The sequence below is a fragment of the Barbus barbus genome (genome assembly GCF_936440315.1).
Source record: "Barbus barbus genome assembly, chromosome: 18".
NCBI classification, from domain to species: domain Eukaryota; kingdom Metazoa; phylum Chordata; class Actinopteri; order Cypriniformes; family Cyprinidae; genus Barbus; species Barbus barbus.
The window spans coordinates 9,833,468-9,860,641 of NC_136746.1; the positions used below are offsets into that span (position 1 = coordinate 9,833,468).

The window sequence follows — 27,174 nt, forward strand, 5'->3', positions numbered from 1 at the left end:
GGCTGCTCTCATCCTGAAAAGATCCAGATTTTCCTCAATCAGTCAATCACAAATGCTAAAGGGAGATTAAAGCTGCTATAAGTAATTATTGCCATGTGTGAAATGGCAGGTATAATGTATTAAGTTCTTTACTCAGGAATACAGAGGTCTGTTTTGAAATGTGGTTTACTTGTCAGTGAAGTGTTGATGTTTTCTCTGGACTTGGAGGAGCTGTTACATTTAAGCATGATTTTACTTGTTTGGGTGGTAAATCGGGTATATTTACATGCGTATTTAGGTTAGGAGAATAAATGTATAACCTTCTGGATCTTTTATTGAAGTCCTGTATGCACACTCCCTCCGCTTTCTACCCTGTTTGTGTGCCTTTGTGGCAGTTAGTCCTCCAAACTGCCAGTTCAGTAAATGTCTCTTGCTGTACATTAGGGCTGCACGATTAATCGCATGTGATTGTCATGCGCATCTCGTCAGTAAAGCCGGTTCTTTGATATGCGATTTATCAGCGATTATGAATGCGATTTTGCGTGGCTTGTCAGCAAACTGTGGCTCCGTGTATTAAATGCCGCTCCATCTGAAAGCAGGTGATGGAGACTTACCGCTAATCAAAGAACCGGCTTTACTGACGAGATGCGCATGACAATAGCATGCGATTAATCGTGCAGCCCTACTGTACACCCACCTGCATGGTTCTCCTCTGTCGCAGTATTTCAGCATCTACCCTGGTTAAAGCCCTGCAGACCAACTTCTGTCTCGGCTGTTGATTATCACTGATCTTGAAACTCACCTGCATTTATTGTTCTGGCAGGCCGTACTTGGAGGAGCCGCGGAATGTCATCGTGCACAAAGGGTCGGAGCCTCTCGGCATCTCCATCGTGAGTGGAGAGAATGGTGGGATCTTTGTCTCCAAGGTGACCGGGGGCAGCATTGCACACCAGGCTGGGCTGGAATATGGAGACCAGCTACTGGAGGTTAGCTTTAGAACATTAATAACACAAATGGGCTTTGAGAGAAAAGGATGAAAAAAGGTTTGCCAATGACTAACTTGAATTTATTTAATTTTTTTCTTGGGGCAAATTTAAACTCATAAGCAGTATTTTTTTTTTTTTTTTTTTTTAAAGAGAGCAGTATACAGCTATACAGAATACATTTCTATATTTCACACTTCATATCAAGGACTATCACACCCGGGACATATACATTCTACTTGAATGTTTTTATTTGATTTGATTTTATTCTATTTTTGATGCAATTTTATTTGATGCAGTTTTATTTTGGTTTCTATTTTGTTTATGCTATTATATGCACTTTTATGCAAATATGCAGTTTTAAGTAATTTTATGCATAATTTATGCATATTCTTTATTATATTTTGGTGCACTTATTTTTTTTTCTTATGCAACTTTCTGCACTTAATTGTGTGTAGAATTTAAATTTAAATTCATAAAATTTTCATTCATTTTATTTTATGCAATTTTACTTATATTTAGTCATATTTGTATGTAGCTGGACAGCAAACACACACACATATATTAATTATATATAATTTATTTTGCCATCAGTAAAGCTGTATGCCATGCCACCTACTAAAATGCATCATGCAACTCAAATCGATTTTTGTTTCTTTTCCTCAGTATAATGGTATAAACCTGCGCAATGCCACCGAGCAGCAAGCGCGGCTCATCATTGGCCAGCAGTGTGACACCATCACAATCATGGCCCAGTACAACCCACACATGTATCAGCTCGGCAACCACTCTCGCTCCAGGTACAGCCCTTTTTCCATTTCATTTAGCGCAGGTTAATGTAGATTTGATTTCAAAGCGGGGGTGGTTTATTCTTGGCCGTGTTGTTCCATAGTTCCCGCTTGGAGCCAGTGAGCACTCAGTCCACCCCGCACGGCAGTGGAGCCGCCACCCCCGATAACCACTCCACCATAGACACCCTGAGTGAACAAGATGAAGGCACACTCACTCCGTCCTCCAAGCATACGACACCCACCACCAGTCCCAACAGCTTCATCAGGTACTGCACAAATACATACAGTGATCTTCCTTGCTGTCTACTGTCTAGATAGCAGATGCATTTTAAGACAGCATTCTGACTGAATATAATCACATAAATGACAGATTTGGAATGCTCTACAATGACAGCAACCCTGTGCAACATGCAAATCACACAGAAGTGGATTCACTATTTTAGGAAACGGCAACATCTTTTCTGCAACATCTTTCATCTATTGTGATGAAAATCTAAATGAAACCGATTTTCGAGGAAGAATAAAAATATATGGTGGACACTTGATTTTATCCACTGGTTGTTGATTAGATTTTTTTAGATCACACTCAAAATTGGAGGTAGACATTATTGTGAGTTTCCAGTCAATTGTGATTAAATAAATGATTGGAGAAGTCTGGCACATGTCACTAGAAAGATTTGTTTTATTTAGAATAACTAATAGGTATATTGATAATCAACATCACGCTTATTCCACCTTCTCACCATTTTTACATTGAGCTTGTTGCCAAACATTCTTTGGAATGCCTTCTTTTGGAAGGATCTGTGCAATTCTTTACACAGTTTGGCCCAAAATTTTGTAGCTCTTTTCAAAGAAGCATAAATATGCAGAAATCCATGACTTTGGGTGACCAGCCTGTTTCTGCTCTTGAATGTCAGGATGTCTTCTGAGAATTCAAAGAAAGTTCCAGAGCCTCGCTTGGTAATGGTGAGGAAGACTCAGGGGGAGCTGGGCATTCAGCTGTGTGGAGGAAACCTGCGGGGAATCTTTGTGGAGAGGCTGGAAGAGGACAGTCCTGCCAGAAGAGTGGATGGTCTTATGCCTGGGGACATGATACTTGAGGTAAATGGAGCTACTGCTCTTTTTGTGTAGTGCTTTTAGGGAACTACTGTGAACAGAAATGGCAAGACAGCAGTTCTTTGTAAGACACAAAAGAATTATTGTACTTCCTTTTTTTGAGTGTTATATGCTTTGCACTGACCTGAAAGGACAAATACACTTTAAATTGACAGCCCTGACTGTTACAATCAAGACAAACAGGTTTCCGGAAGGATCTTAACATTGGCACTAGTGCAGTTAGACTTTTAACTTAAGCTGAATATTATGGTTTGGTTGTCTACTCTATATAGTGCCGCAGTGATGCCGCATTTCACCCTGATTTCTTTGACAAAAAGCCAACTGGAATTTTTTCCGTTGACACTTGGATTATTGCAGAAAGTAAGCTCTGTGACCAACAAAAGTTATGATTCCTGCACATTTTGTTAATCAAGATGATCTTCACAAATGAACAAAACCTTTATGAATTTAAAGCCTAAATACAGTCACCAGAAGTAAGCGAAGTTAGGCTATAAATAAACTACACCACGATCAATTTCAATGTCACCATCCCTTAAGCTTCTGATAACTCTTGTAGTCTTTGTTTAAAATGCACAAGTAGTCATGTTTCAGTAAGGATGGTTTGCATGAGCACAAGTCTAAACGCAATGTGAAGCGTTCCTGACAACCTCTGTAGTCCTGTTTATCCCACTCTGTCCTGTAGCAACCACCTTTTTCAGTACACATAAAATATTTTAAACAAGCGGGGTATTACTGATGTATTTTATTTTGTAGGATAAAATGTAAAAACATCTTGAAACCGTAATTCAGGCATTTAACCAAAAAACCTATTGACTTTGAGACAGTTGAACCAAAAGTGTAAAAAACAAACAAACTTGGTTTTAGGGTTCCTTCCTGCCGCGCTCTAATTTGCTAGGGTTCATGCAGCCTCATCCACTGCCTGTTTTATTCTCCTCTAATTCAAATATCAGTATGCATTCCTAACTATGTTTTTTTTATTGATCACTTTTTTGCTTTCTGAAGCATGGTGTGAAATTGGTAATATCCCATTCCTGGCATGGATATATTCAGACCTGTGTCAGCCATGACGATAGCACATATTTGCTTCACTAAGACAAAGGAAAGAAGTCATTGGGATTTCACTACAAGTTTATTAGATATGGAATGGAAATCGATCAGGAATCCTTAATTTATTTTTGGAACCAGTGTTTAAATAGTTATTCTCAGCGTAATTAATTAATTCATTGTGGTTAAGAAGCTACAAATTTCAAGAAGTTTTGAGTGTAATAGTTTTTTGTTTTTTTGACATAAGAGATTGGATATTTAAACTAAACGTGATTGCACCCTTTCTATCGTTCTTTGTTCATCCAGTATGGTACAGTTAGTATGAAGAATAAGACTGTTGAGGAGGCGTACCTGGAAATGCTGAAGCCTGCAGAAACAGTGACGTTCAGAGTCCAGCATCATCTAGATGAGTTCAACCAGGTGAAGGACACTCCTGGAGATGGATTCTATATCAGGTACAGCATGATCTCGTCTGCATCAACATACATCACCACTTACCGCTTCCCTATAACCAAATGCCAGTGTTTGGGCCTTGTGTGCGCTGCTCTCTCTCTCTCTCTCTATATATATATATATATATATGTATATATATGTGAGAAAACTGCTGCAATGGGTATCTTTTAATCTCTTTAATTATGTTTAAGATGGAGGGTGAGATATTGTATCTGGCGGTGGAGATTGTATCACCAAATCTCCATAATTTGTGTTCTATAATAGTAGCTGTGGTAATTAGATGGTTCGAGACAGAGATGCATTGCGTCTGCACGGTGGAAAAAGAATAATGGAAGAGGGCTGTTCAGAAATAGCCGTGTTTGTCTGTGCAAATGAAATTCTGTGGCCCGCAGCTGTTGCAGGCGCTTTTTATGCCTGCGCTCCCATGATGTCACGGGCAGTAAATAATCTCCGTCAATCCACATGTCATGAATGAGCAGGGAAGAGGAGTTATGAGTGGCCACTAAAAGCCGCCTTGTGCTACTCCCAAGAATGAGGGATCGGCTCTGTCCCGGCCTCTTCCTGAATTTTTCATTCGTTCTTTCTTTCCTTCCTTTATTTTTCTTTGTCTTCTGCACTCTTTTCATTTGTCTCGTATTACCTCGTTCTTGTAGATGTCGCAGTCTTTTCCTCATGTATAATGCTGTCACTTGTTGAATTATTCATGTCCTCTTTCTCTTCCAGAGCACTTTATGACCGAGTGGCTGAGACTGAGGTCGATCTCTCTTTTAAGAAAGACGACATCCTCTATGTGGATGACACACTACCAAATGGCAACTTTGGCACCTGGATGGCCTGGCAACTTGATGAAAATGCACAAAAAATTCAAAGGGGGCAGATCCCTAGCAAATATATGTGAGTCACACTGTCTAAAGACTCGGTAGTGTGTAAATATTGGTATATATAAATATTAATATTTGGCCACTTGTTTTTTTTCATCATATGCAAACAGTTCCCACTTGGCTAATTAAATTTTTTTATGTTGTTATTATATAATTTTATGTTTTATTATTTTACATGAGTATTATGTGAATATGTGGCAATGTTTAAATTTAGTGTTTAATTTCAGCGATCTTGAGTACATAACAATTTGTGGTATAAATGTGTGGCCTTTTAGCTACATACTAATTTATTTTTTCTGATTTCATTCAACCACTAGTTAGAATTGACTTCGTGTTCAGAATAATGCATAATCTTACCTCAGACACAAAAATGTGTATACATTATGACTAGTTTTTAAATGAACTGAATAATAGGACGTAACAGACTATACAGCCGACTGCAGTTGTTTGATCTGGACTCGTGTACTGCTGCAGGATGGATCAGGAGTTCTACCGCAGACACAGTATGACTGAACTGAAGGATGAGACGGGCTCCAGTAAGAGCCTCTCCGCTGCCGCACGCAGATCCTTCTTCCGCAGGAAACCCAAGCACAAACGTAGCAGCTCCAAAGATGGGAAAGATGTTGTAGCCTTGGACGCAATCAGCACAGACTCGATTCCATTCTTAGATGGTGAGACTCTCCTGTATCCCATAATGTAGTGCTGATGAAATTAGCATTTTGATGAGATTGATGTTGACTTTTTTTGGGATGTGGCCAGATTTTGTGAGTCTGGCCTATCAGAGAGTGCAGAAGATTGACTGCACGTCTCCCAGACCGGTGCTGATCCTCGGCCCGCTGGTGGATCCGGTTAAAGACATGCTGGTCAAGGAATCCCCCGAGAAATTCAGCAGATGTGTGCTTGGTAAATGTCCACTAGTTTTTACCTGCAGTGTGACCTCTGTTGAAATGATCTTTGTAATCCTAGTGTACGGTTAACTGTTTATGCTTTATGGCATTGAGATTTATCAGTACTGGTTGTGAGTACTAGACTGACACCACTCTCAAAATACAGATATCAATACAACACATTTTCCAGAGAATGAAAGCAAATAATTGAAGATAATTTAGGCATTTTAGTTGGCTAATTGATTGCTGCTGTTTACTACAACTACAGAGATAATCTATACATTAACTCTGAGCGAATTTTGCAGTTTCCTTAGTATTTTCCATAATAGACAGCAGTCATTTGTGTCCCTGGACCACATAACCAGTCATAAGGGTCAATTTTTGGAAATTGAGATTTATGCTTCATTGAATGCTGAATATATATGCATTCCACTAATGTATGGTTTGTTAGGGTAATACAATATTTGATCGAGATACAAGTATTTGAATATCTGTAATCTGAGGGTGCCAAAAAATCAAAATATTGAGAAAATCGCCTTCAAAGTTGTCCAAATGAAGTTCTTGGCAGTGCATATTACTAATCAAAAATGAAGTTTTGATATATTTACAGTAGGTAATTTACAAAATATCTTCACGGAACATTATCTTTACTTAATGTCCTAATGATTTTTGGCATAAAAAAAAAATCAATAATTTTGACACGCACAATGTATTTTTGGCTATTGCTACAAATATACCCCAGCGATTTAAGACTGATTTTGTGGTCCAGGGTCACATTTAAAGACAACAGCATTATCAAACTACTGATATAGTTTGATAATGTCATACAAATGATGTCAAAAGTGCCTGTACTTCATTGAAAGGTTACTAAAATTTTAAATAATATAACAACACCTGACTTTTGCAATGTTGTTAAAAGTAATAACTAATCAAATATTTCTCATTTTTACTTAAGTTAAAGTATTAAAATTACTAAAACTGAAACTGAAATAAAAATAAACTAAAGCTAAATAGAATATGAGTGTGCTGACCTTTGTTTGTTCTGCTTATATAGAGGTGATGAAGGCTTCCCAGCAGGCCATTGAGCGTGGGGTAAAAGACTTTCTCTTCATCGACTACAAACGGCGGAGTGGCCATTTTGATGTGACTACTGTTGCCTCCATCAAGGAGATCACAGACAAGGTTTGTCCACACCTTTTTTATGATGTTGAATTGAGACAATATAGCCCTTAATAATAAGCTGATAAATCTTTTAATCAGATGAATATCAAGAGCTGAGGTTCATGTTTGTTGTTGTGCTGTCAGTGAGCTCGTTACTCTGTTTGCAGTCGCTCATGCTGTATGTGTGTAACATGACTCAGACCTGTTCTGTGCTTTGTCGTTCTCTCTCGTAGGACTGTCACTGTTTGCTTGACATTGCACCTCACGCTATCGAACGGCTTCACAGCGTTCACATTTACCCAATCGTCATTTTCATTCGCTACAAAAACTCAAAGCAGATAAAGTAAGTGTCCACATCCCTCTACACACGTACTTCTCGAATATTTCAGCGAGTTAGAGAGCCAGCTGAGCTCTTGGGTGTCCTTGTGGGACCCGTCCAAAAAAAACACACACATACACATTAAGACCCTCCTGGCACATTTGTACGCCAAGAAGTTCCTGTGCGCTCCCTCAGGGCCCTGGAGACATTTGGGAAATGGAAAGCAGTTTTACTGTGTAGGCTGCATTTGACTTGGAAGAACTGCTCTTAAATAGATGAATATCTTGGCTCACTTTAACCATAACGTTCCACAGATATAGGACAAGATATATGACAGCGTAGGCAGCCGCTTCAGTCTTTCTGTCTGTGTCTCTCTCTCCTTCGTTCTCGCTCAAGGGTGTCCGCTGAAGACCGCTTTGCAAGATCTCCTGCCCAGTTTATCAGACGAGGAAAATTAAAGCCGTCTGTAAAGCGTTAATATGCATATGACGGGTTCAACAGCATACTGTACTGATAGATCTCTAGGGGTGTGAGACTTAAAAGCACAATACATCCCAGCTTTATTCTCCTGATAGCGCTGCATAACTGTGCCTTTAGGTCTCTTCAGCACTTCAGTTGTCAGAGCGCTAATGGTGCAAAGTCGTCCCAACAGAGGTTTTTAAATAGGTGATTTCCCAGCAGGATTAGAAAATCAAGCCTGCTCTTGATCACTATGGGGATTAATGCAGGTCGTCTTTGACCTGCTGACTAGCACCTATAAAGGCAACCCGAGTTAATCAGTACTGCTCTCATTAGCACTCAGGATCATGACATGACGTCATGTGCAATGACTTAATAGCCTCTTGCGTTTCTTGAAACTCAAAGGCTTTCTATGGAAACTCACATACACATACACCAGGGCTGGTTGGTATTTTCATATTAATATTCAAATATGCATGATGCACCAGGATTCTGCACCAGTATAAAATAAAGCAACAATTAAATATTACCATGATTTTAATAAAATGAAGTCTGAGAGACATTTTTCATGAATTAAAAAAAAATCTCTCTCTCTCTCTCTCTCTCTGTGGTTATATTGTTTGGGCATATTATGGTTTAATAATCTATTTGATTTTTTTATTTTTTTATTTTACTATTCATTTTTATTTAATAGTTAAAAAAATAAATATAATAAAGGAAATCTTAGACAGCACCTTTCACAGGAGGGTGTTTACATATGTACATATTTTGATTTATATTTTTTATTTAATTAAATTTTTTATTTTATTTTATTTTATAAACGTGGAAACGTGAAGTGACATACTGCCAAGTATGGTGACCCATACTCGGAATTCGTGCTCTGCATTTAACCCATCCAAAGTGCACACACACACAGCAGTGAACACACACACACCGTGAACACACACCCGGAGCAGTGGGCAGCCATTTATGCTTTTAAATTTACCCATTTTAAAAGCCATTTTACCCATATAACACACACTGACACAGACAACACCTGTCACAGCCGGGCGTTTAAATAGATGTTCAGTTGTTTTGCCCTGCAGGAATCTATGCCTCAGGGGAGCTGAACACTTTTGCTCAGTTTTAATATTTAACAGCTGATGTCTTAATTTTACAAGCGTTTTATTATTATGCATCCCTCTAAAATGTTGCTGCTTGAACCACGTTTGTCTCAAAAGAACAATGTCATTGTGCCAGTTTAATCTTTTAACGTCATTTATGTGTGAAGTATGAATGACTGCTTCTGTTTACCTGTGTAGAGAGCAGAAGGATCCAGTTTATCTGCGGGATAAAGTCTCTCAAAAACATTCCAAGGAGCAGTTTGAGATTGCACAGAAGATAGAGCAGGAGTATAGCAAATTTTTCACAGGTTTGCTACACAATCTGGTTTGCTGTACAAATCTGTTCAAAAATGTGACGAATGTTGTGAAGCAGATTTATTTATTATTAATTAATTTATTTTAACCAAATTTGATCATATTACTAATTTAATATATTAAATTGCAATTAAAGTATATTTATTGTGTTTATTTTAATTTTAAGAAGGGAAAATACATCTCTGTATATGGGGACAGTAAGATTTAAAGAAAGAAATTAATTTTTATTCAACAGTAAAAAGGTCTCTGTTTCAAATACATGCTGTGCTTTTGAACTTTCAGTTCATGAAAGCTTGACTCACTGTTGTTTGTTTCCTTACAGGTATTGTTCAAGGAGGCACCTTCCCTTACATTTGCACTCAGATCGTGACTATTGTGGATCAGGAACAGAGCAAAGTTCTGTGGACGCCGCTGGGCTCTCCGTAGGGCTCAGAGACTTACAAACACTAGACTATATGCACAACACACGCAAAGGTACACTAACGTTACGAGCGTCACGTTAAGATAGTGATTCTTTTTTTGTCTGTTCGTTTTTATTACGTTATTAATTGTAACTTTTATTTGTATATGTGTGTATGAGTGTCTACAGGTGTGTGTGTGTGTGTGCAGATGCAGGACTATAGCACTGAAGTAGTTGTTAATTTCCTTTGGTCTTCCTGACGGACATGTAACGTTTTAGCAATGCTGCATTTAAGAGACTCGTTTACAGAGCAATCAGTCGGTAAATTGTTTAACGTCTGCCTGAATGTGAAGTCCCCCATACAAGCAGCCCTGCACCAAAACGGTATGCGTGACACCCTCCTACGTCTGACATATCAGCTCAAGGACTGAATCCTCATCTCGTGGTTTAAGAGTCGTTTGTGGCCAAGTTTGTTGTGTAGTAGATGTCAGTGAACGTTGCTTTGAATCGTAGTGCTTATCTATGGAGCCGAGACAGACAGCAGCTAAGCGGTTTCTACGGGCCAAATGGAAGTGCCTTTGGAGATCCACTGAGCGTATGACAATGGCATGAGGTGAAAGCCTGGTATTTAAACAGTAAAACTTCTCAGATTGCACTCCAGGGCTAGACAGACCACTGTGTACTATGAGATCTCGAAGCATTCTCATAGCAGAGCTTATATTTAAAGAGAATATCCCACGTAACACTTGTGCTTGTGCATACGAACTGAAGTACAGGCGCACATGTATGCGTATGTATGCAATTTCATCGAAATATATAGAAATATATTTACTGTATTTTTACTAGGCTATAGTCCTAGGGGAGTGTGACGGAGTGTCACGTCTTAGCAAATATTAGCATGTTTGTGTGCGTGCGAGAGAGAGAGCGAATGCACGTTTCTGTTGGTGTATGTTTGTCAGTCGCTTTTATATGTACTACACACTAAAAACAAAACAAATCCAACAAAAAAAATCACGAAAAGAAAAGTTTCAGGGTAAACCTGAAATGGTTTTCTTAAATCTGTTTAAATGTTAGTGGTTTTTCATTGCTATTTAATGATTTTTTTTTATTGTTATTATATAAGAGGCATGTCATGTCTCATGCAGACCAGTAGCCCAATTAATGTTGTGCCAAAAACACGTTATTTTCTTTTGTTTTTCTGTTTTGCACTTCCAATGTTCTGAACCTAAACAAATGACTGTTTGTAGGTTTCCAGTAGAATGGAAATAGGTACTATAATTTTTACTGTAAAATAATATTCATTTGTATCACTCCTGCTCCATACATTTCATTAACTGCCTTTTTTAAAGAGAAAAAAAAGACAAACACTCCATAAAAGGGATTTCTTCTTGCATTCTAACACCTAACTATTATTCTGAATAGCTAGCATACGGTTTTACTCGAGGGATTCATCACCACCGAGTATTTAGAACAATTAAAACACAGGTACTGTTTCCATTGGGATTTCTTTTATTCTAAAAGAATGTGATTTGTATGAAAAAGTCATTAATGCGAGAATAAAAGTCATTTTCTGTTTCTCACAATGTCATTAAATGAAACACGATGGTGTGTTTGATTGATGGGTGTATTTATTGTGCTATGGGCTGAGATCTTCATCATAATAAGGGTGTCATACAGCTGCTTCCGCAGCACCAGTTGCATCTACGGCAGATTGACATGTGCTGTAATTGAGTGTGGAGCGGTCTTATTTGTTGCTCCTCCTTGAAGCTGATGCACTGCGTCTAACCATGGGGAAGATATGGTGTTAATTACTGGAACTAAGGTGAGCTCTCAGACAATAGCTGTGTTTGTACGGCTGTCAGCTGCTGTTTGGGGTAGATGGGGCTGTTAAACCTGACGTGATGTGACGTTTTCTTATTTTTTGCAAAAGATTATTGTCAAAGAAAGTTGTTTAATCAGCTGACCGAGTAGAACACTACAGCACTATGTCATCTGAACTTGCCTTGATGGCACTGAAAAGCACTGGTGAAGGCTGTGTAGCTTTATCTGCATGTATTTCTGAATTATTCTAGAGCTAGTATAGACAGACAGAGACCGATGTAAAGATACTGTAGATAGACAGATGTTATAAACATAGGTGTGTGAATATAGATAGATGTAGCAGCAGACAGGCAGATGGATGTAGAAATAGACATACACAAACGCTGGTAGCCTATAGACAAATAGATGTAGACATAGACAGATAGATACACAAAGGTAGCTTTAGACAGATGCAGATATAGACAAAATCCATGTCTATATCTACATCCATGTCTACATCTATCTGTCTATATCTACATTCATCTATGAGATGGATTGAAGAAAATTATAGATAAAGATTATAGATGGATATCGTGATTTTATATAGATATTGTAAGATCATAGATATAAGATGAAAAATAGATATTGATAGATGGAGATTATAGATAGATATCGTAAGATTATAGATATTGTAAAATCAGATCTTGTTAGATGACAGATGGATATATAGATGGATCAAAAAATATAGATCGATATAATAAGATTATAGATTGAGAGATATAAGATGATAGATATATATTGTAAGATGATAGATATTCTAAGGGATAGATGGATGGATAGATGTAGATACAAAGTCAGATAGATGTTTATATAGGCAGATAGACAGATGTAGATACAGACCGATAAGTGGATGTAAATATAGATAGGTGCAAACAGACATGTAGATATAGATACAAAGCTCATACAGTGGGGGGAAAAAGTATTTGATCCCCTGCTGATTTTCTACGTTTGCCCACTGACAAAGAAATGATCAGCCTTTAATGGTATGTTTATTTGAACAGTTGAGAGACAGAATAACAACAAAAAAATCCAGAAAAACGCATTTCAAAAAAGTTATAAATTGATTTGCATTTGACCCCTTTGCAAAACATGACTTGGTGGCAAAACCCTTGTTAGCAATCACAGAGGTCAGACGTTTCTTGTAGTTTCCACCAGGTTTGCACACATCTCAGGAGGGATTTTGTCCCACTCCTCTTTGTAGATCCTTTCCAAGAGATTAAGGTTTCGAGGCTGACGTTTGGCAACTCGAACCTTCAGCTCCCTCCACAGATTTTCTATGGGATTAAGGTCTGGAGACTGACTAGGCCACTCCAGGACTTTAATATGCTTCTTCTTGAGCCACTCCTTTGTTGCCTTGGCCGTGTGTTTTGGGTCATTGTTGTGCTGTAATACCCATCCACGACCCATTTTCAATGCCCTTGCCCTGACGGTACATGGCCCCGTCCATCGTCCCTTTGATGTGGTGCAGTTGTCCTGTCCCCTTAGCAGAAAAACAACCCCAAAGCATAATGTTTCCACCTCCATGTTTGGCGGTGGGGATGGTGTTCTTGGGGTCATAGGCATCCTCCAAACACGGCGAGTTGAGTTGATGCCAAAGAGCTTGATTTTGGTCTCATCTGACCACAACACTTTCACCCAGTTCTCCTCCGAATCATTGGCAAACTTCAGACTGGCCTGTACATGTGCTTTCTTGAGCAGGGGGACCTTGCGGGCGCTGCAGGATTTCAGTCCTTCACGGCGTAGTGTGTTACTAAATTGTTTTCTTGGTGACTATGGTCCCAGCTACCTTGAGATCATTGACAAGATCCTCCCGTGTAGTTCTGGGCTGATTCCTCACTGTTCTCATGATCGTTGAAACTCCACAAGGTGAGATCCTGCATGGAGCTCTAGACTGAGGGAGATTGACAGTTATTTTGTGTTTCTTCCATTTTGCGAATAATCGCACCAACTGTTGTCACCTTCTCACCAAGCTGCTTGGCGATGGTCTTGTAGCCCATTCCAGTCTTGTGTAGGTCTACAATCTTGTCCCTGGCATCCTTGGACAGCTCTTTGGTCTTGGCCATGGTGTAGAGTTTGGAATTTGATTGATTGTTTCTGTGGACAGATTCAAGATTTTCAAGATTTTTTTTATTTGTCTCACACACAATTATACAGAGTATAACCAGCAGTGAAATGTAGGACAGGTTGTCTTTTATACAGGTAACTTTTAAGAGAATGCTCCTAATCTCAGCTCCTTACCTGTATAAAAGACACATGGGAGCCGGAAAGCTTGCTGATTCATACGGGATCAAATACTTATTTCACTCATTAAAATGCAAATCAATTTATAACTTTTTTGAAATGCGTTTTTCTGGATTTTGTTGTTATTCTGTCTCTCACTGTTCAAATAAACCTACCAGTAAAATTATAGACTGATCATTTCTTTGTCAGTGGGCAAACGTACAAAATCAGCAGGGGATCAAATAATTTCTTCCCCCACTGTACATATCCATTTATCACATTTTAAGTAAATTAATGTACCATGAACAAACATCTGGGCCCGTATTCTTAAAGCTTCTAATAATGCACAAAGAAAGCTCTTAATTTAGCAAAAAAATAAAAAATCTACGTAGGAGTCTTAGCTTAAGAGTGATTCAGGACCAATCTAAGAGCAAATCTGAGCAAACTTGGGCAGCTGACTTGCTGCCTCGATGCCTTATGAGGCAATGACTTTGCAGGCAGCAATTTTGCGTGTAGGCACCTCATGAAACTGATTTCGGACAAGCTTCTGAGGCAGCGTAGCGGTTTAATGATCTATAACAAAATAGAATGAGTTTTGGTGACAACTAATCGAATATTTAATTACCATAATACTGATTTCTTGCTAGAAATAACATCAAAAGTGCAAAAAGTTAGTCAGAAATGTACATTTACACCCAAACTGACCACCGAACGCATCTTTCAGAGGCCATCTTTATTTTTTTTTTAAATAAAGATTACCTAATGCATTAACTAATATTGACAAACTGACAGACTTGTTATTGTGAACTATTATTATTAATCTTACCAGTTTAAATAATTTGATCTCAGCTGTCTATTAGCATTCAATATTTCAAGTGTGTACTATAACGATACTATAATAAAACACATGCATCTCATTAATTCACATATTTACATCTAAGCAGCGAAGGCTCCCACTTGCACATTAATCGTTTGTGAAACAAGCTTCAAAACTGTAGCCAAAGACTTAATTATCATAATATACTGCTTTAAACAGGCGTTGGATAATATTGTGCTTCTGGCCTCACATTCCTTCTTGTTTTCAGCTGCCCTTCAAACAAGAAAGAAGAGTCATCAGGTAAGCCCCCTCCTAGCAAACATTCTCCTGAGAGAGAGGTCACTGGCTGTACGACAGCACATTTCCTTAGTAAAAGATTAGTGTGGTGTGTGTAGCCCTGAAGATGCCCTCAGCCATGCCAGCGCTGATTATCACAGTTCAGTCATGAGAAGTCAAGCTCCTCCCCCAAGCGCGTCCTCATTTGGCTTGTGCTGATTTCTTGTCCTGAGCTCCCTCTCCAAACCTCCCTCAGCCATGGGAAGCCCTTTGCGGCATTCTTAAGCTTCACCCCCGAAAGCAACACGTCCTTCAAGTCCCCTTCCTCTTCTTTTAGAAAGGGTCGAGTCTCCTGCTGGCATATCTGTTTCAAGACAGCTGCTGACAGCTCTTCTGAACTCGAGAACTAGTAGCCTACTAGAACCTGTGTGGTCAACCGTGAGAGAATTTTCGGCCTCAGCATAATAAAAGCGTGCTCTCTTCCAGCATTGAAATAACGTTCCTGTGGATGTCTGTGTAACTAGGCTTTGCATCTGTCAGCTATGATGTTCTTTGACGCGGCTCTTTCAGGAACCGGTTCTTTAGCCCTCTAAGCTGACAGCTGGGAACGTTTTCCAGGAAGATGACCAGTCGTGGATCCCATTGCCCTCCATAAATAACACCACTGAGGCCGGGTCTGCAAGATCCAGACCCTACCAACTGGTGGCCTACTAGGATCTGTGATGAGATTGAAAACCACTGAAAGACCCCCTCACACGATACAAGAATATATAGTTTCAGATAAAGAGAAGGATGGAATATGATGCCAACTTGATATGCAAACATTGAGAGAAAATAAACTATTTAAAGGTGGTATTTATTTCTGTCACATGTCTATTGGGTAAGACTCAGGGTCTGTCCTGTCTTGGTGTAACCCTGAAACTGGATAAACCATTTCCATGTTGCTCCAGGTGCAAATGTCAAATCACCAAGCTCAGGGTTTTTACACTAAACTTGCACTTCTGCTGTTGTCCAGTAGGAGGAGAAGTAACAGATATAGTTTGAACATTAATCTGCTGCTCAGTGGTGAAAGCAAAATGGAAATCTGAATAAATGCACTTTTGTTTATATGTTAAAACGTTAATATATATAATTAAATGTGCAACTTTATTTTATATATTGCACTTACCCTTGCAGTTACTTTCATTTGGACTGCCACTAGATCGGTTTAATTTGTCCTCACTGATGACTGTTGGCAGCAGGAAGATAAACTCTGTAACATTTACATGCTTACATTATCCACAAGCACACCATCAGACTAATGAATGCACAATCATTTGTTGGAAAACACTTAATTGTCCATCTGATCCAATAGTCACTAGAGTAGTCAACAGACAATTCTGAAAGGCCAAAAACTGCAAAAGATGAAATACTATTTTATAATTTTAGATGGTCAATTCACATACACACAGAGATAACTAAGCAAATGCATTAATTAATAATAAATAAAGACAGTGGAATATTTTGGAGTGACATGATCTGTTGATACGACTATAGGCCAGCATACAGTACACCAGCTGACAACCATCTACAAAGAGTCTGCTTCAGCTGCTATTTTGGTTAAGTAACAGCATCTCTCAGACTGTAAATCATAACCATAAAAATCATAGATGTCAGTAAATCTCATTGGGGTTTATCTCTGTTTATACTTTGAAAATTACGTTTAGGGTCTCATTTCATAGCCTGTCAAGTACATCTGTCTTATAAGTATCCACATAATGATGATGAAAATAATAAGCCCAACCTTTATTTGTTATATTTTATCATCAATATTTATGAAATTCAATTCTACAAGCTATTCTTAATCTTAACACAACTCAACATGTTCCCAGTCGTTTATCACTTGTCCTTGAGCTTTGGGGGAACAGCTTAGACCTCATCAGTGAAACCACGTCCAAATTACAGAGACAAACGCGAGGATAAACATGTTGATGCATAATGAAGCATGACATCTAACCGCACAGGACACACTGTGCTTTTGACCTTGGGATTTGCTTCGCTTCACAAAGACTAGTCTTTCTAAACATATGCGCTAAATTTTCATGTATGCTGCTGTGCATGTCAAATAAATTCATTTAAAGATCTAATCTAACGTTTTTCATTCATACTGAAAAATAAGATGTTTATGTGTTTTATTAATCTGGTCTTTTCGTCCACTTACTGTTAAAGACACTTGTTATTGTAAATATGAGGATAAATATGAATTCATAACGTTTTTACCCTTATGGAAGGCGATTTTTACCATGGGACCCTCCTCGTATCGCGATTGGGCTAATTTTGAGTAGCAATTTGGGAGGGTTTTATTGTGAAAACCTGGCAACCTGTTGGTAACACGTAAAGTTTTGCGCATCTGCTTTATTCCTTGGGGTAACGAAATATATCAATTATAATGGGTAGTTTTTTCTGAAAGTAAGTTACAGAATATTTTTTTAAAATAAATGTTTATATAGCTGTTATATCGTTAAGCTCGTACACAGCCAAAATGCTAACGTGAAATAGTAGACACTAGACAGTCCTGCAAATATTCACTACAACAGATTAGAGGTGTGATATTGCTTAAATACTGAATATTTATTAGTCTTTTTGTAAGCTCATCTCTTTAATACAGTCTCGTAAACAAATCAAGAATGGGAAAATAGTCTGTCGATTGTAAAATATATGTATTGTAAATATTATTAATCCGTGTGGTTGTTTTTTCTTATATATTTTTGAAGATGCTCTCTAATGTTCACTGTTGATGCGTTTAATCAAAAACATGCCCTCTCTTCCATCTTTATTATAAGGGTTTGGCTCCGCCCCCTACCTGTAAATCTCCCCAACAATCTGTGGAGCAGATCAGCTGAGGAAAGTGAATGGGGACAGCGACATGTCATTGAGAGCGGAATAATCGCCGATATCTGAACGAGTTCTTCCACCGAGGCTCGCAAGACTACAAAGAGCGGCTCGGTTCCCAGCTGTATAGCTTTGGAGACATTGATTAAGTTGGCGTTTATGAGAGAAATATCGATTAGACACCGCTGAGGCGACCCTGTCACTGGATGGACGACAGAGAGCTTGAAGACAGCCGTTTCTCTCACGAATTCTCTTGATTTCTGACTGATAACACAGACCGCGCGAATATCAGTTTTAGACTCCATTTTATTTTGAAGATATGGAAAAAGACGAGGAAAACCCTTCAAAGTGAAATATGAGGTCGTCATTAATGCGGATTTAAATGTCTCGCGCTGAGGGGTAACAGACGCGCGTTTTCTCCTCACGCTTGACTCTGAGCTGCTGCATTTCTCTCTTAAAAATATTAATCACACTGAGAAGAGGTGGATAGAAAAACAGAGAAGAAAGGAGAGGGATATTTGAAGCAATATGGCTGATGGCTGGGGTTGGGGGCGCTGGCAGGAGCTCTCCAAAGCTTCATCTCAATGCTAGCTGTGGCAGAAGGCAACGGATCCTATGGCAGCAGCTCTAGAATGAGTAATAATATCAATTTGAATAAAAACCCGGACTCTTCTGTCTCTATATCGAAGATGGACCTGATCATCCCTTTCTCACCAGACGTACCCTGTGACAACAATGGCCAGCGCATGTGGTGGGCTTTCCTCGCCTCATCCATGGTGACGTTCTTCGGGGGTCTCTTCATCATCCTCCTGTGGAGGACCCTTAACTACCTGTGGACGGTCTGCTGCCATTGCAACATCAAAAAGAAGGTAACGAAAGCCCCTTTCCCTCTCCACCAAAAGCACCATTAGCTGGAATTAAATGGTCGTGTTATCTTTGTGCATTGGTAGTTTATCTTAATAACTAAATGGCATTTGGATGGCAGCGGATTGGCATTGATAGAAGTGATTCACTGTGAGTAATACACTGGATCTGCATGACAATATTGCAGCAAGCACTCATTCTGAATAAACCACTTGCAAAGACCAAAACCTGTCAGTTTTTGCACATTTAAAGAAAATGGAATTAAGAGATTCATATATAGTGTCAACAAATTAAAGCCTTTTATATAGGCCTAGGCCTCGTATGTGTATGAACAAATAACAGTGTTTTATTTTATTTTATCCTTTTGTTAGTGGTTTGTTGATGGATGAAAATATTCAGAGAATGCACTAGATTTGTATCAGGAATTAGGGATGTGCAATCAGTAACCCGGTAATCCATTTAAACTGTTACTAGATTCTGTCTGTAACCTTGTAAACAAGGCGTTTAGACACAAGATGATTGCAGAATTAAGTTATATTAGACCGCTTGTAGTCATACACTGATTGTCTTGAAAGTTACATAGTAACTTGTATGCATTAAACATGATATTTATTACTTTGGCTAGTGGTTTGTTGATGGTTGTCTAAAATCAGCCTGATGCATGGTGCATGAAGCGCAATAAAATTAAAAGCAAGCCAGCCCAGTACATTAATGTAGATGAGCATGGTCATGTAGGGACACAGATTATCTTTTAACTAACAGCCATTATCAACTACAGTGTTTGATTTTCATGGGAAACCTATCTAGACCTGTTGCTTGCAAATGTGTGAAATAATATAGGATTCTATTTTTCACATCTATTCGATTTGATAGTAATGTGATGCTTCCATTAGGCACTCAAAATGGACTCGATGAGACCCAGTGTGCGATTGCAACAACAGTGTGGCTTGTCTTCTGCGTATCCATCATCTTTTGACGGATTGGCTGCAATCCAATGTAAATGGAAAAGTGTTATTCACATCTCTAGAGACTCAATGCAGACATAAAAAATGGCCGAAGCTTCAGTTTGGCTGCTTCATGTGGGATTTGGGGAGACAATATCCAGTGAGTTATAATTAACCACATGAGGCCTGGATTCAAACAGCCAATACACTTTAATCCCTATTAGTATCTACCGACTAAGATGTCTGTCTGGGAATGACTTAAAAGATAGATTAGATGGTTTGTCTCCCTTCTAGTTTGTCAACAACCTTGGCTGTAGGTTGTTCTCGCATTTAAATGGTTGATATGAATGAATTTACGTGGTCTTTCTCGTTCTGATGAGACCATGTTGAACTTGTTATTTATTTAAATGAGAAGGGTTAATGACGTCTGTGAAGTCACCAGTCTTCATTACCATTTAATTACCTACATGTACAAGCGTTCCAGCAAAGCAGAGTCTGTCTGAAACTGACACTGTAGTTCATCCTCTTTGGATGGAAGTTGTTAAAACACAATCAGGCCTGTGTCACAATGTCACCTGCTGTTGGGAAGCCTTGATTAAGCCTTGTTGTCTTCTCTGGGCTATGATGTATAAGTATAAACCTGACTGATTTGCGTCGTCAGTGTTTCCCTACCAGTGGCTGGTGACAACCCGTTGTTGGGCCATTGGGAATGAGTATGTTGTGCCAAGTGATATCTCCCCATATCCCGTTTCCAAGAAGAAATGAAAATGGTGCTGTGGATAATTGTGTGCACTTGATGTGTTTCCTAGTGGAACGAGACTCTGGAGAGGTGACTTTGTAGACTGGTATTGACACTCTGTTGCAAAGGGAGCATGCTTGTTAGGAGCGTTAAGAGACTGAAACGTTATCCCCCGTGCAGCTGACTGCGGACGGCAGGTCTTCCAGGCATGGTGTCAGTAATGGGACGCGCAGCAGAGGCCGGCCATGTTGAGTAAGTGGGTGAGACTGAGAGCGTGCCATTTTATCAGTCATAGAGATTGCACCGTACAGGTGTAATGCACCTGAAAAAATATCCCACATCATCTTAGAGTTGCTCATCTGCGCTTCCTGCTTCTGTTTTACACTTTTCAGATTGGTTATTCAATGTCTTTCCATTGTTCTCTAGGTGATAAGTGTCCCTAAGGTGCAGTTGCGACACGGAAGGAATGATGACTTGATGTGAACTCTGTCTTTGTCCTCTGTGGCACCTTGCCTCAGGCTCCAGCTAAAATAAATGTGCTTTACCATACAAAAACCTATTTAGTCTTATAGGGAACCATTTCTGTCCTTAGTAAGGGGACAAACAGAATAAAGATAGGATGAGTTAGGATGAGTTTTTTTTTTTTTTTATAATTTTTTATTTCTTGCACTTGTAGCAGGTAGCAACACCACTTTCAGTAACAAACACACTCTGCATCCTTTTATTTGAGCTAAAGAGGTTTGTTGGTGATTTGAAGTCACGGTGGAATGTGCACAAGTGCATATGAATAAGTGGAAAAAAATTTACTTTCTTTAAGCTGACTTTCTAAGTTGAGGGGCATATCGATTCAAGAACCATGGCAAAAAACTGTGGCAACTATGGTAAAAATGCTACAGTAAAAACCTGTGTAGCCTTACTATATGCTGTGAAAAAAATTAATAAATCCAATCGCATATTGTGTGTAAATTTAGAGCAAAATTCTGTTAAATAAATATTTTTGGAAGTGAAAATTCATCTTATAATTTGCAGTGCAAAAATGTGAATCAACATTCACAAAATTCCCAGTATTTTAGACTATTATATTAGTGTTGTATATTACCATGTTGCTGTTTTATATTTTTGTCCACGACAAAAATATTAGCATTTATTTCAGCTACTTCTATTTGTATGTATATAGGCCTATTTATTTATTTTCCAGTGTACTTTTCAATTAGTACTCTCTTTTTGAATATTTAATGAAGCTGGTTGGTTGCATATTGTCGTCCTTGCTTTTTTTTGAGCCAATCATTTGAGCTATGACAAATCACTTTGGGGCTACAGGAAGAATTATGACTCTGATTGGCTGTTGGCATCACATGAACATGTGCAGTCCCACAGCCTTTCACTAGCGACTGTCTTGCCGGTGCATCAGTTGTGACGTCAAAGGAAGGAAAGGGAAAGATATGAGGTTTCCAGAACCCATCAGAATACGTGGCTTTTTATATTGAATGCTCCTTGTTCACGTGCTGTAATAATGCCACTAGCAACACATAAATGCTTACTTGCATACTTCACCTTTAATGAGTTTGCTTATTTTAATGAGGCAGACACTATTCGCATTAAATCCATGCGTTTTTGTGACCCAAATTCCTGCTTACATTTTGCCAGAGGTTGCAAAAACACTACTAAAGCAGAGTTTGTTATTGATTTATATTCCATGATTTATATTCCTCCCATGTTTATTTAATATTGTTTTGTATTTCTGCGCTTAATTGCTTTATTCATTTCCTTGTCTTGTTTTACTGGCAAATAACGTGAAGGTGTTTACCAGAAGCTATTGCTCCTTGAAATGAGCCTTTGCTTTTCGATCTGGTGATTTAGTCCAAGTCCTGCATGACTACCGTTTTCCATTTAAAGCTCAAGACGCTCTCTGACCCACTGGAGGGTTACGTCTCAAATGAGGCGTGTGTTTTGTATGCATGTGTTATGAGACTACAATACAAAGATATTTTTATAGACCTAGGGCTGAACTTTGTATTTTCATTAAAGCACTCAGAATTACTGAGATGCCTAGTAAGTGGGTTTGTTGTGCGCCTGTGTATCCCCTCGTGCTTGGCAATGCGCCAGCAGCCTTTGGGCTAACAGGAGGACAGCACACACCCAAAGATCAGCTGTCCCTCTCAATAACACAATGTACCCTGTGAGTCTGTGCTCGGTACACGCCTCTATAGCTCCATTATGAGATAAACATCAAATCATTTTCATTGTCACTAGATAGTTTGCATTTTGAATATGCAAATGAGTACATTGGATGAGCATGTGGTGGAAGTCAAAGGACACTTGGGTGTTACACTTCAGTAGTAATTCTGCTTTAAATGCAGCTTTTTCGAGTACAGTTCTTTTTCCCTCTGGCTTTTTTTTTAAAAGCCTTGCAACAAAGTCCATCTCTTGTAACAGGTAAAAATAAGAATGATGTGAAATTGATTTGCTATTGATCCCCACAAACAGTGTGTCTTTGTACATGTCTTGAATTGATATCTGGAAATGTTTTAAATGGCATATAGCCTTGGGATGTCACGTTGGCTGGTTGTTGTTGTCGATATGACAAATGAATATGCATATTAAAAATGGGGAAGAGACTTCTCATATCATCATGGTGAGGTATAAAAATATAAAAACATGTCAGATTTGTTGCTGTGGCCACTAGGGTGGATCATGGTTGAATTGAGCGATAATGATGTATGAAGAAATTGAAACTGACAGTTGTACAGGGCAGTCAGGCCTCAGAGCAGTTTTAGTATACTCTTAAATACTTTTTCTGAGAGTGATTTATTTTCTGTCAAACATGTCCACTTATTAAAGGACTTGTGTGTTGAACACTTACATTTTTTGGTCCCCTGATATGTTATTCTTACATAGTGCTTTAATAATAACCTAAGGCAAAATGTGCTGTTACAGTGTATGCTACACAGAAATTACAGATCAGTTAATCTGTTTGCAAAGTTGTTGTTTCAATGATGGAAACAGAAATTATTTAGTATATGTGTGCAAGGCCTCTGAGTTCTGTCTAGCACACCGGTCAGAGAGGCCTGACATTATTGTCATGTGTTGTTGATATTGGCCTGACATAAGCATGCACTACAAACACAGGGCAAAGACTGGCCAGTTTCCATTGCTGTGGTCAAGACATTTCAATCAGTCCAAGTAAAACACTAAGGATTTACACACTTTTGCACTTTTTCAGGGGCTGAGCCTTTGCCAGGTACATTTAATATATCAAATGAATTGATTTAAATGTTGTATTAATAAATGCAATCAGCATGTCTTAGTTTTTTTGTGTGTGTCCAACTTATACGTTTTGTTCAAAGGTCAATGTCACAATTTTGAAGTTAAAAATAGTGCAAAATTATAAACATTTCTGCTTTGTTTTGTTTTAATTGTTCAGTTTATAATGTCAAAATCCTAGAACTTCATATTTAACAAAAAAAAAAAAAAAAAAGACCAGATTTTCAATGTTGTCTCAGATGTTTGGCCCTCACTGTATTAATTGTAAAATTGTAAGAGCTTGGTTGCAATAGGAAAGGTCTGCCTGAGTCAGGAGAGACATTCCTCGCTGGTGGTGACACCAGATCTCACTGGCTGGTCAAAACCGTTAGCACATGGGAAAAGTGCTGGCTGGATCAGCTGCTGTTGTCTTTAAAGAGCCTTGTGTGCGTGTAATCTGTCTGCAGTCAGAGCCATCATGTGCTCTCATCTCCACTAACCCCTGGCTAATATTAACTAGACTACAATCAGACGAAACAGTTTGCCTTCATATTGTTATTTTGAGTTTAGTGGAGGATGGCTGTATGAAAGCTGGTTAAGTGTTACAATTAATGACTGTCATTAATAGCGATTCATCAATGTGAATTATTGGTCCTTATAAAATGACCACGAGGCCGTTTAATGTGTTTTGTCTGAGAAGTAGCTCTTGAGCTTTGAGAGTCGGTTCTACTTTTGGTAACACTTTCCTCTCGAATGTCTTTGGCACTTCACCATTGTGAGTTGAAAGTTGATGCATTACCGATGGCGCGGTCCGAGCCCTTCATTTAGAGAGTTATCTGGACGCCTATCCAAACGCGGCCCCTGCGACTAGCCCCTGAGCTCTGATTCGCCCACATCTCAATGAGCTTAACATCATAATTGGTGCTTTGATTGGAAGCAGTGATGCAGGGGAGAGGAGAAGCGAAGGGTAGAGGACGTTCCTGTGACCTTCAGGGATGTGGGCTGTGCTGCTGAAGCCTCGTGCTGCTCTGTGATTTAGCTCCATCTCTCCTGTGTGCTCGCAAGCTAATAACAGGTTGTGCTTCTGATAGCAGGCGGCAATTTTAATAACCTGCTAGGCTCTTAGCATGCACTACAGCACATTGGTGTGATGAGATGGAGTGCTTTTGATGTGCCTGCAAAGGTTATTCCACAAATGTCAGGCTGGTTTAATTGAAGAAATGTTACAAAAGCATCTCTTCTCAGCTCACACTATTGAAAGCTTTTTAAAAGAAACCACATTTTTACTCTTTACTTTTAGGATGTATAAAGACCCCTTTTAAAGCCTCTAGGGTGTTTCATTTGTTTAAAAAGTAATAGTGGAAGGAATAGGGCTTGTGAAAAGTGAGACGAGTGTTTGTAAAATAAGCTGTCATGTGTTCTGCGCATGACATGTTGACATCATGTAGCCTACATATGTTGTACACACTGAAACATAAGTTCATTGTTGTAGGTCTTGGAGAAGCAAGCAATTGATGCTGGTGTAGTTTTTTTAAGCAGATGTTTTTGTATATGTTTCTGTCCATCTTGTTTCATTACATTAGCTACTTAACGTATCAAAAAAAGTACAGCTGTTCTACATAATGTAACTGTACTGATGTAACTACTCTTGTTTCACTTTTTTATCCCCAAATATAAAGTTTGTGATATGTCTAAGAATGGCACCATAGAGTAAAACATGCAAAATGTATATTAATGAAAGAAAATAGAATTATAATAGAAGATAGAACTATAAAGAGAGAAGATAGATCTATAAAATTAGATATTACTCTGCAAATAGCAAGACATCTGCAAATATACATTTTGAACATAATTATTAATGCTAATCACAATACACAAATAAATAATGCTATTATTAGAAATGCACTGAAATTTTGGTAACCAAAAAAAATCTGGAGCAGAAATCATTGACATCCAACAATGGTGTTGAGTTGGCACTTCACAGATGGTATAATGATATCATTAAAAGGTTGATATTTAAACTGCAATTTAAATGTTTATATACAACTTTTTTTGTCGAGTGTTGATTATTCAGTAAATTACATTATTAGTTGATCATTAAATGATCTTTATTTTGGTTTTCAGTTTTCTGCTATTTCGGTTTAATACTATAATGATACTATTAGAGATCGACCGATATATCGATTTACCGATATTTTTCCCGATATTTAAGCATTTTTCCATAATCGGATATCGGTTTTGTAATATCGGATTCCCCGATAAACACCGCCATCTTGTGGACGTTTTCAGAATTGCGCGCAGGATCGCAATTGCAGCGCATCTGAGGGGAGACGAGACAGCAACGGCGTGCAGGTACTTGATTTGCTGTAGTTAGTAAACTATTTAATATTACAGGCATTAATGCACAAATTGGATGCATTACATAAATGCCTGATATATAGTTTAAATGCAACTTGGCTCTAGGAAATATGGTAAATAAGATACTCTGTCAAGCCCTGTCCCTATAAAGATAGGCTATAACTTTGCCTGAAATAACACAGCCATGAATTAGCACATGCTGAATTTAATTCTCTCTGTGGTCTATTAGTCTCGTGAAGTCGGAGTCACGTAGATAATCCGTCAAGTCCTCTCCCAATAAAGACGTAACTTTGCATGAATTAAATAATACAGCCATGAATGATTGCATGTTGGAAAGAAAAGCATTGAATGTAATTCTCTCTCTGTTGTCTATATGCTCATCATTAGTCTCGTGAAGCCGCTTTCATATTGCAGTTCACTCAGCGGGTTGATGCTCAAGAAATGCTCCAGCTCGGACACCGCATGTAACTTTTAACAAGATTCACTTTTTTGAAGCACCCTAAATTGTATTAACACTTACTATATAACCATTATTTCGTTTATAAACATCTAAATTAATACAACTCTATGGAAATTAATTATTTATTATCTCCGCGATCGATCACAGTTTGAGTAGCCTATAGTTCTGTGTAAAGGCATATAAACCGCTCTGTCAGCAGCATAATTTAGAGCATGCCAGTTGAGAAATGCAATAAAATACAATGCTTGTTATATTCCAATATTCCAGAGAATATTATTCCGTGAATTAACATTATCCAGTGAATTATTCTTCACTCTTTATCCTATTAAACAGCTTATAAACCTACTAAAACTGTAGTTAAAAAATGAAGTTGATATGACTCCTTTCCTTTATTTTCTCCATTTGAAAACACTTTCTATGTTCATTTTGCTTACTGCTAATATTAGTGTTGCTGCTAAAGCTTTTTATAAATAAAATGTTTTTTATTGTTGTAATACGAAGATTACATTTAACATGACAGGGCTCTAGACTGCGACCAAAATGGTAATTGTTTGCGAGTTAAAATTTGACGTGGTCGCATTTGTAGGAGTGCCAGGTCTGCGCTACTCCAAAGCGTCTGCTTCATACAGCG

At 38.4% G+C, this 27,174-nt stretch overlaps 2 protein-coding genes across 6 annotated transcripts in view; both read left to right on the forward strand.

The window, feature by feature from the left end:
• LOC306884750 (disks large homolog 5-like) overlaps positions 1–11,508 on the forward strand; it is a 56,986-nt gene extending 45,478 nt beyond the window's left edge. The window contains exons 22-33 of one of the 2 annotated variants that reach the window (XM_079440925.1): positions 803–965; positions 1,629–1,762; positions 1,855–2,019; positions 2,671–2,854; positions 4,220–4,368; positions 5,090–5,260; positions 5,722–5,918; positions 6,007–6,150; positions 7,189–7,316; positions 7,529–7,638; positions 9,375–9,484; positions 9,814–11,502. In XM_079440925.1, coding sequence (XP_079297051.1) covers positions 803–965; positions 1,629–1,762; positions 1,855–2,019; positions 2,671–2,854; positions 4,220–4,368; positions 5,090–5,260; positions 5,722–5,918; positions 6,007–6,150; positions 7,189–7,316; positions 7,529–7,638; positions 9,375–9,484; positions 9,814–9,917 — 1,759 coding nt within the window. In that variant the 3' untranslated portion in view covers positions 9,918–11,502. Of the gene's footprint in view, positions 1–802; positions 966–1,628; positions 1,763–1,854; positions 2,020–2,670; positions 2,855–4,219; positions 4,369–5,089; positions 5,261–5,721; positions 5,919–6,006; positions 6,151–7,188; positions 7,317–7,528; positions 7,639–9,374; positions 9,485–9,813 lie in introns of both variants that reach the window. The other variant, XM_079440924.1, reaches the window with a different exon arrangement.
• Positions 11,509–17,920: 6,412 nt separating this feature from the next.
• LOC306884548 (calcium-activated potassium channel subunit alpha-1a-like) overlaps positions 17,921–27,174 on the forward strand; it is a gene marked incomplete at its 3' end in the record, with an annotated part of 203,388 nt that continues 194,134 nt past the window's right edge. For 3 of the 4 annotated variants that reach the window (XM_079440501.1, XM_079440503.1, XM_079440504.1), the window contains exon 1: positions 17,934–18,804. In XM_079440501.1, the coding sequence (XP_079296627.1) occupies positions 18,520–18,804 (285 nt within the window). In that variant the 5' untranslated portion in view covers positions 17,934–18,519. Of the gene's footprint in view, positions 18,805–27,174 lie in introns of all 4 variants that reach the window. The other variant, XM_079440502.1, reaches the window with a different exon arrangement.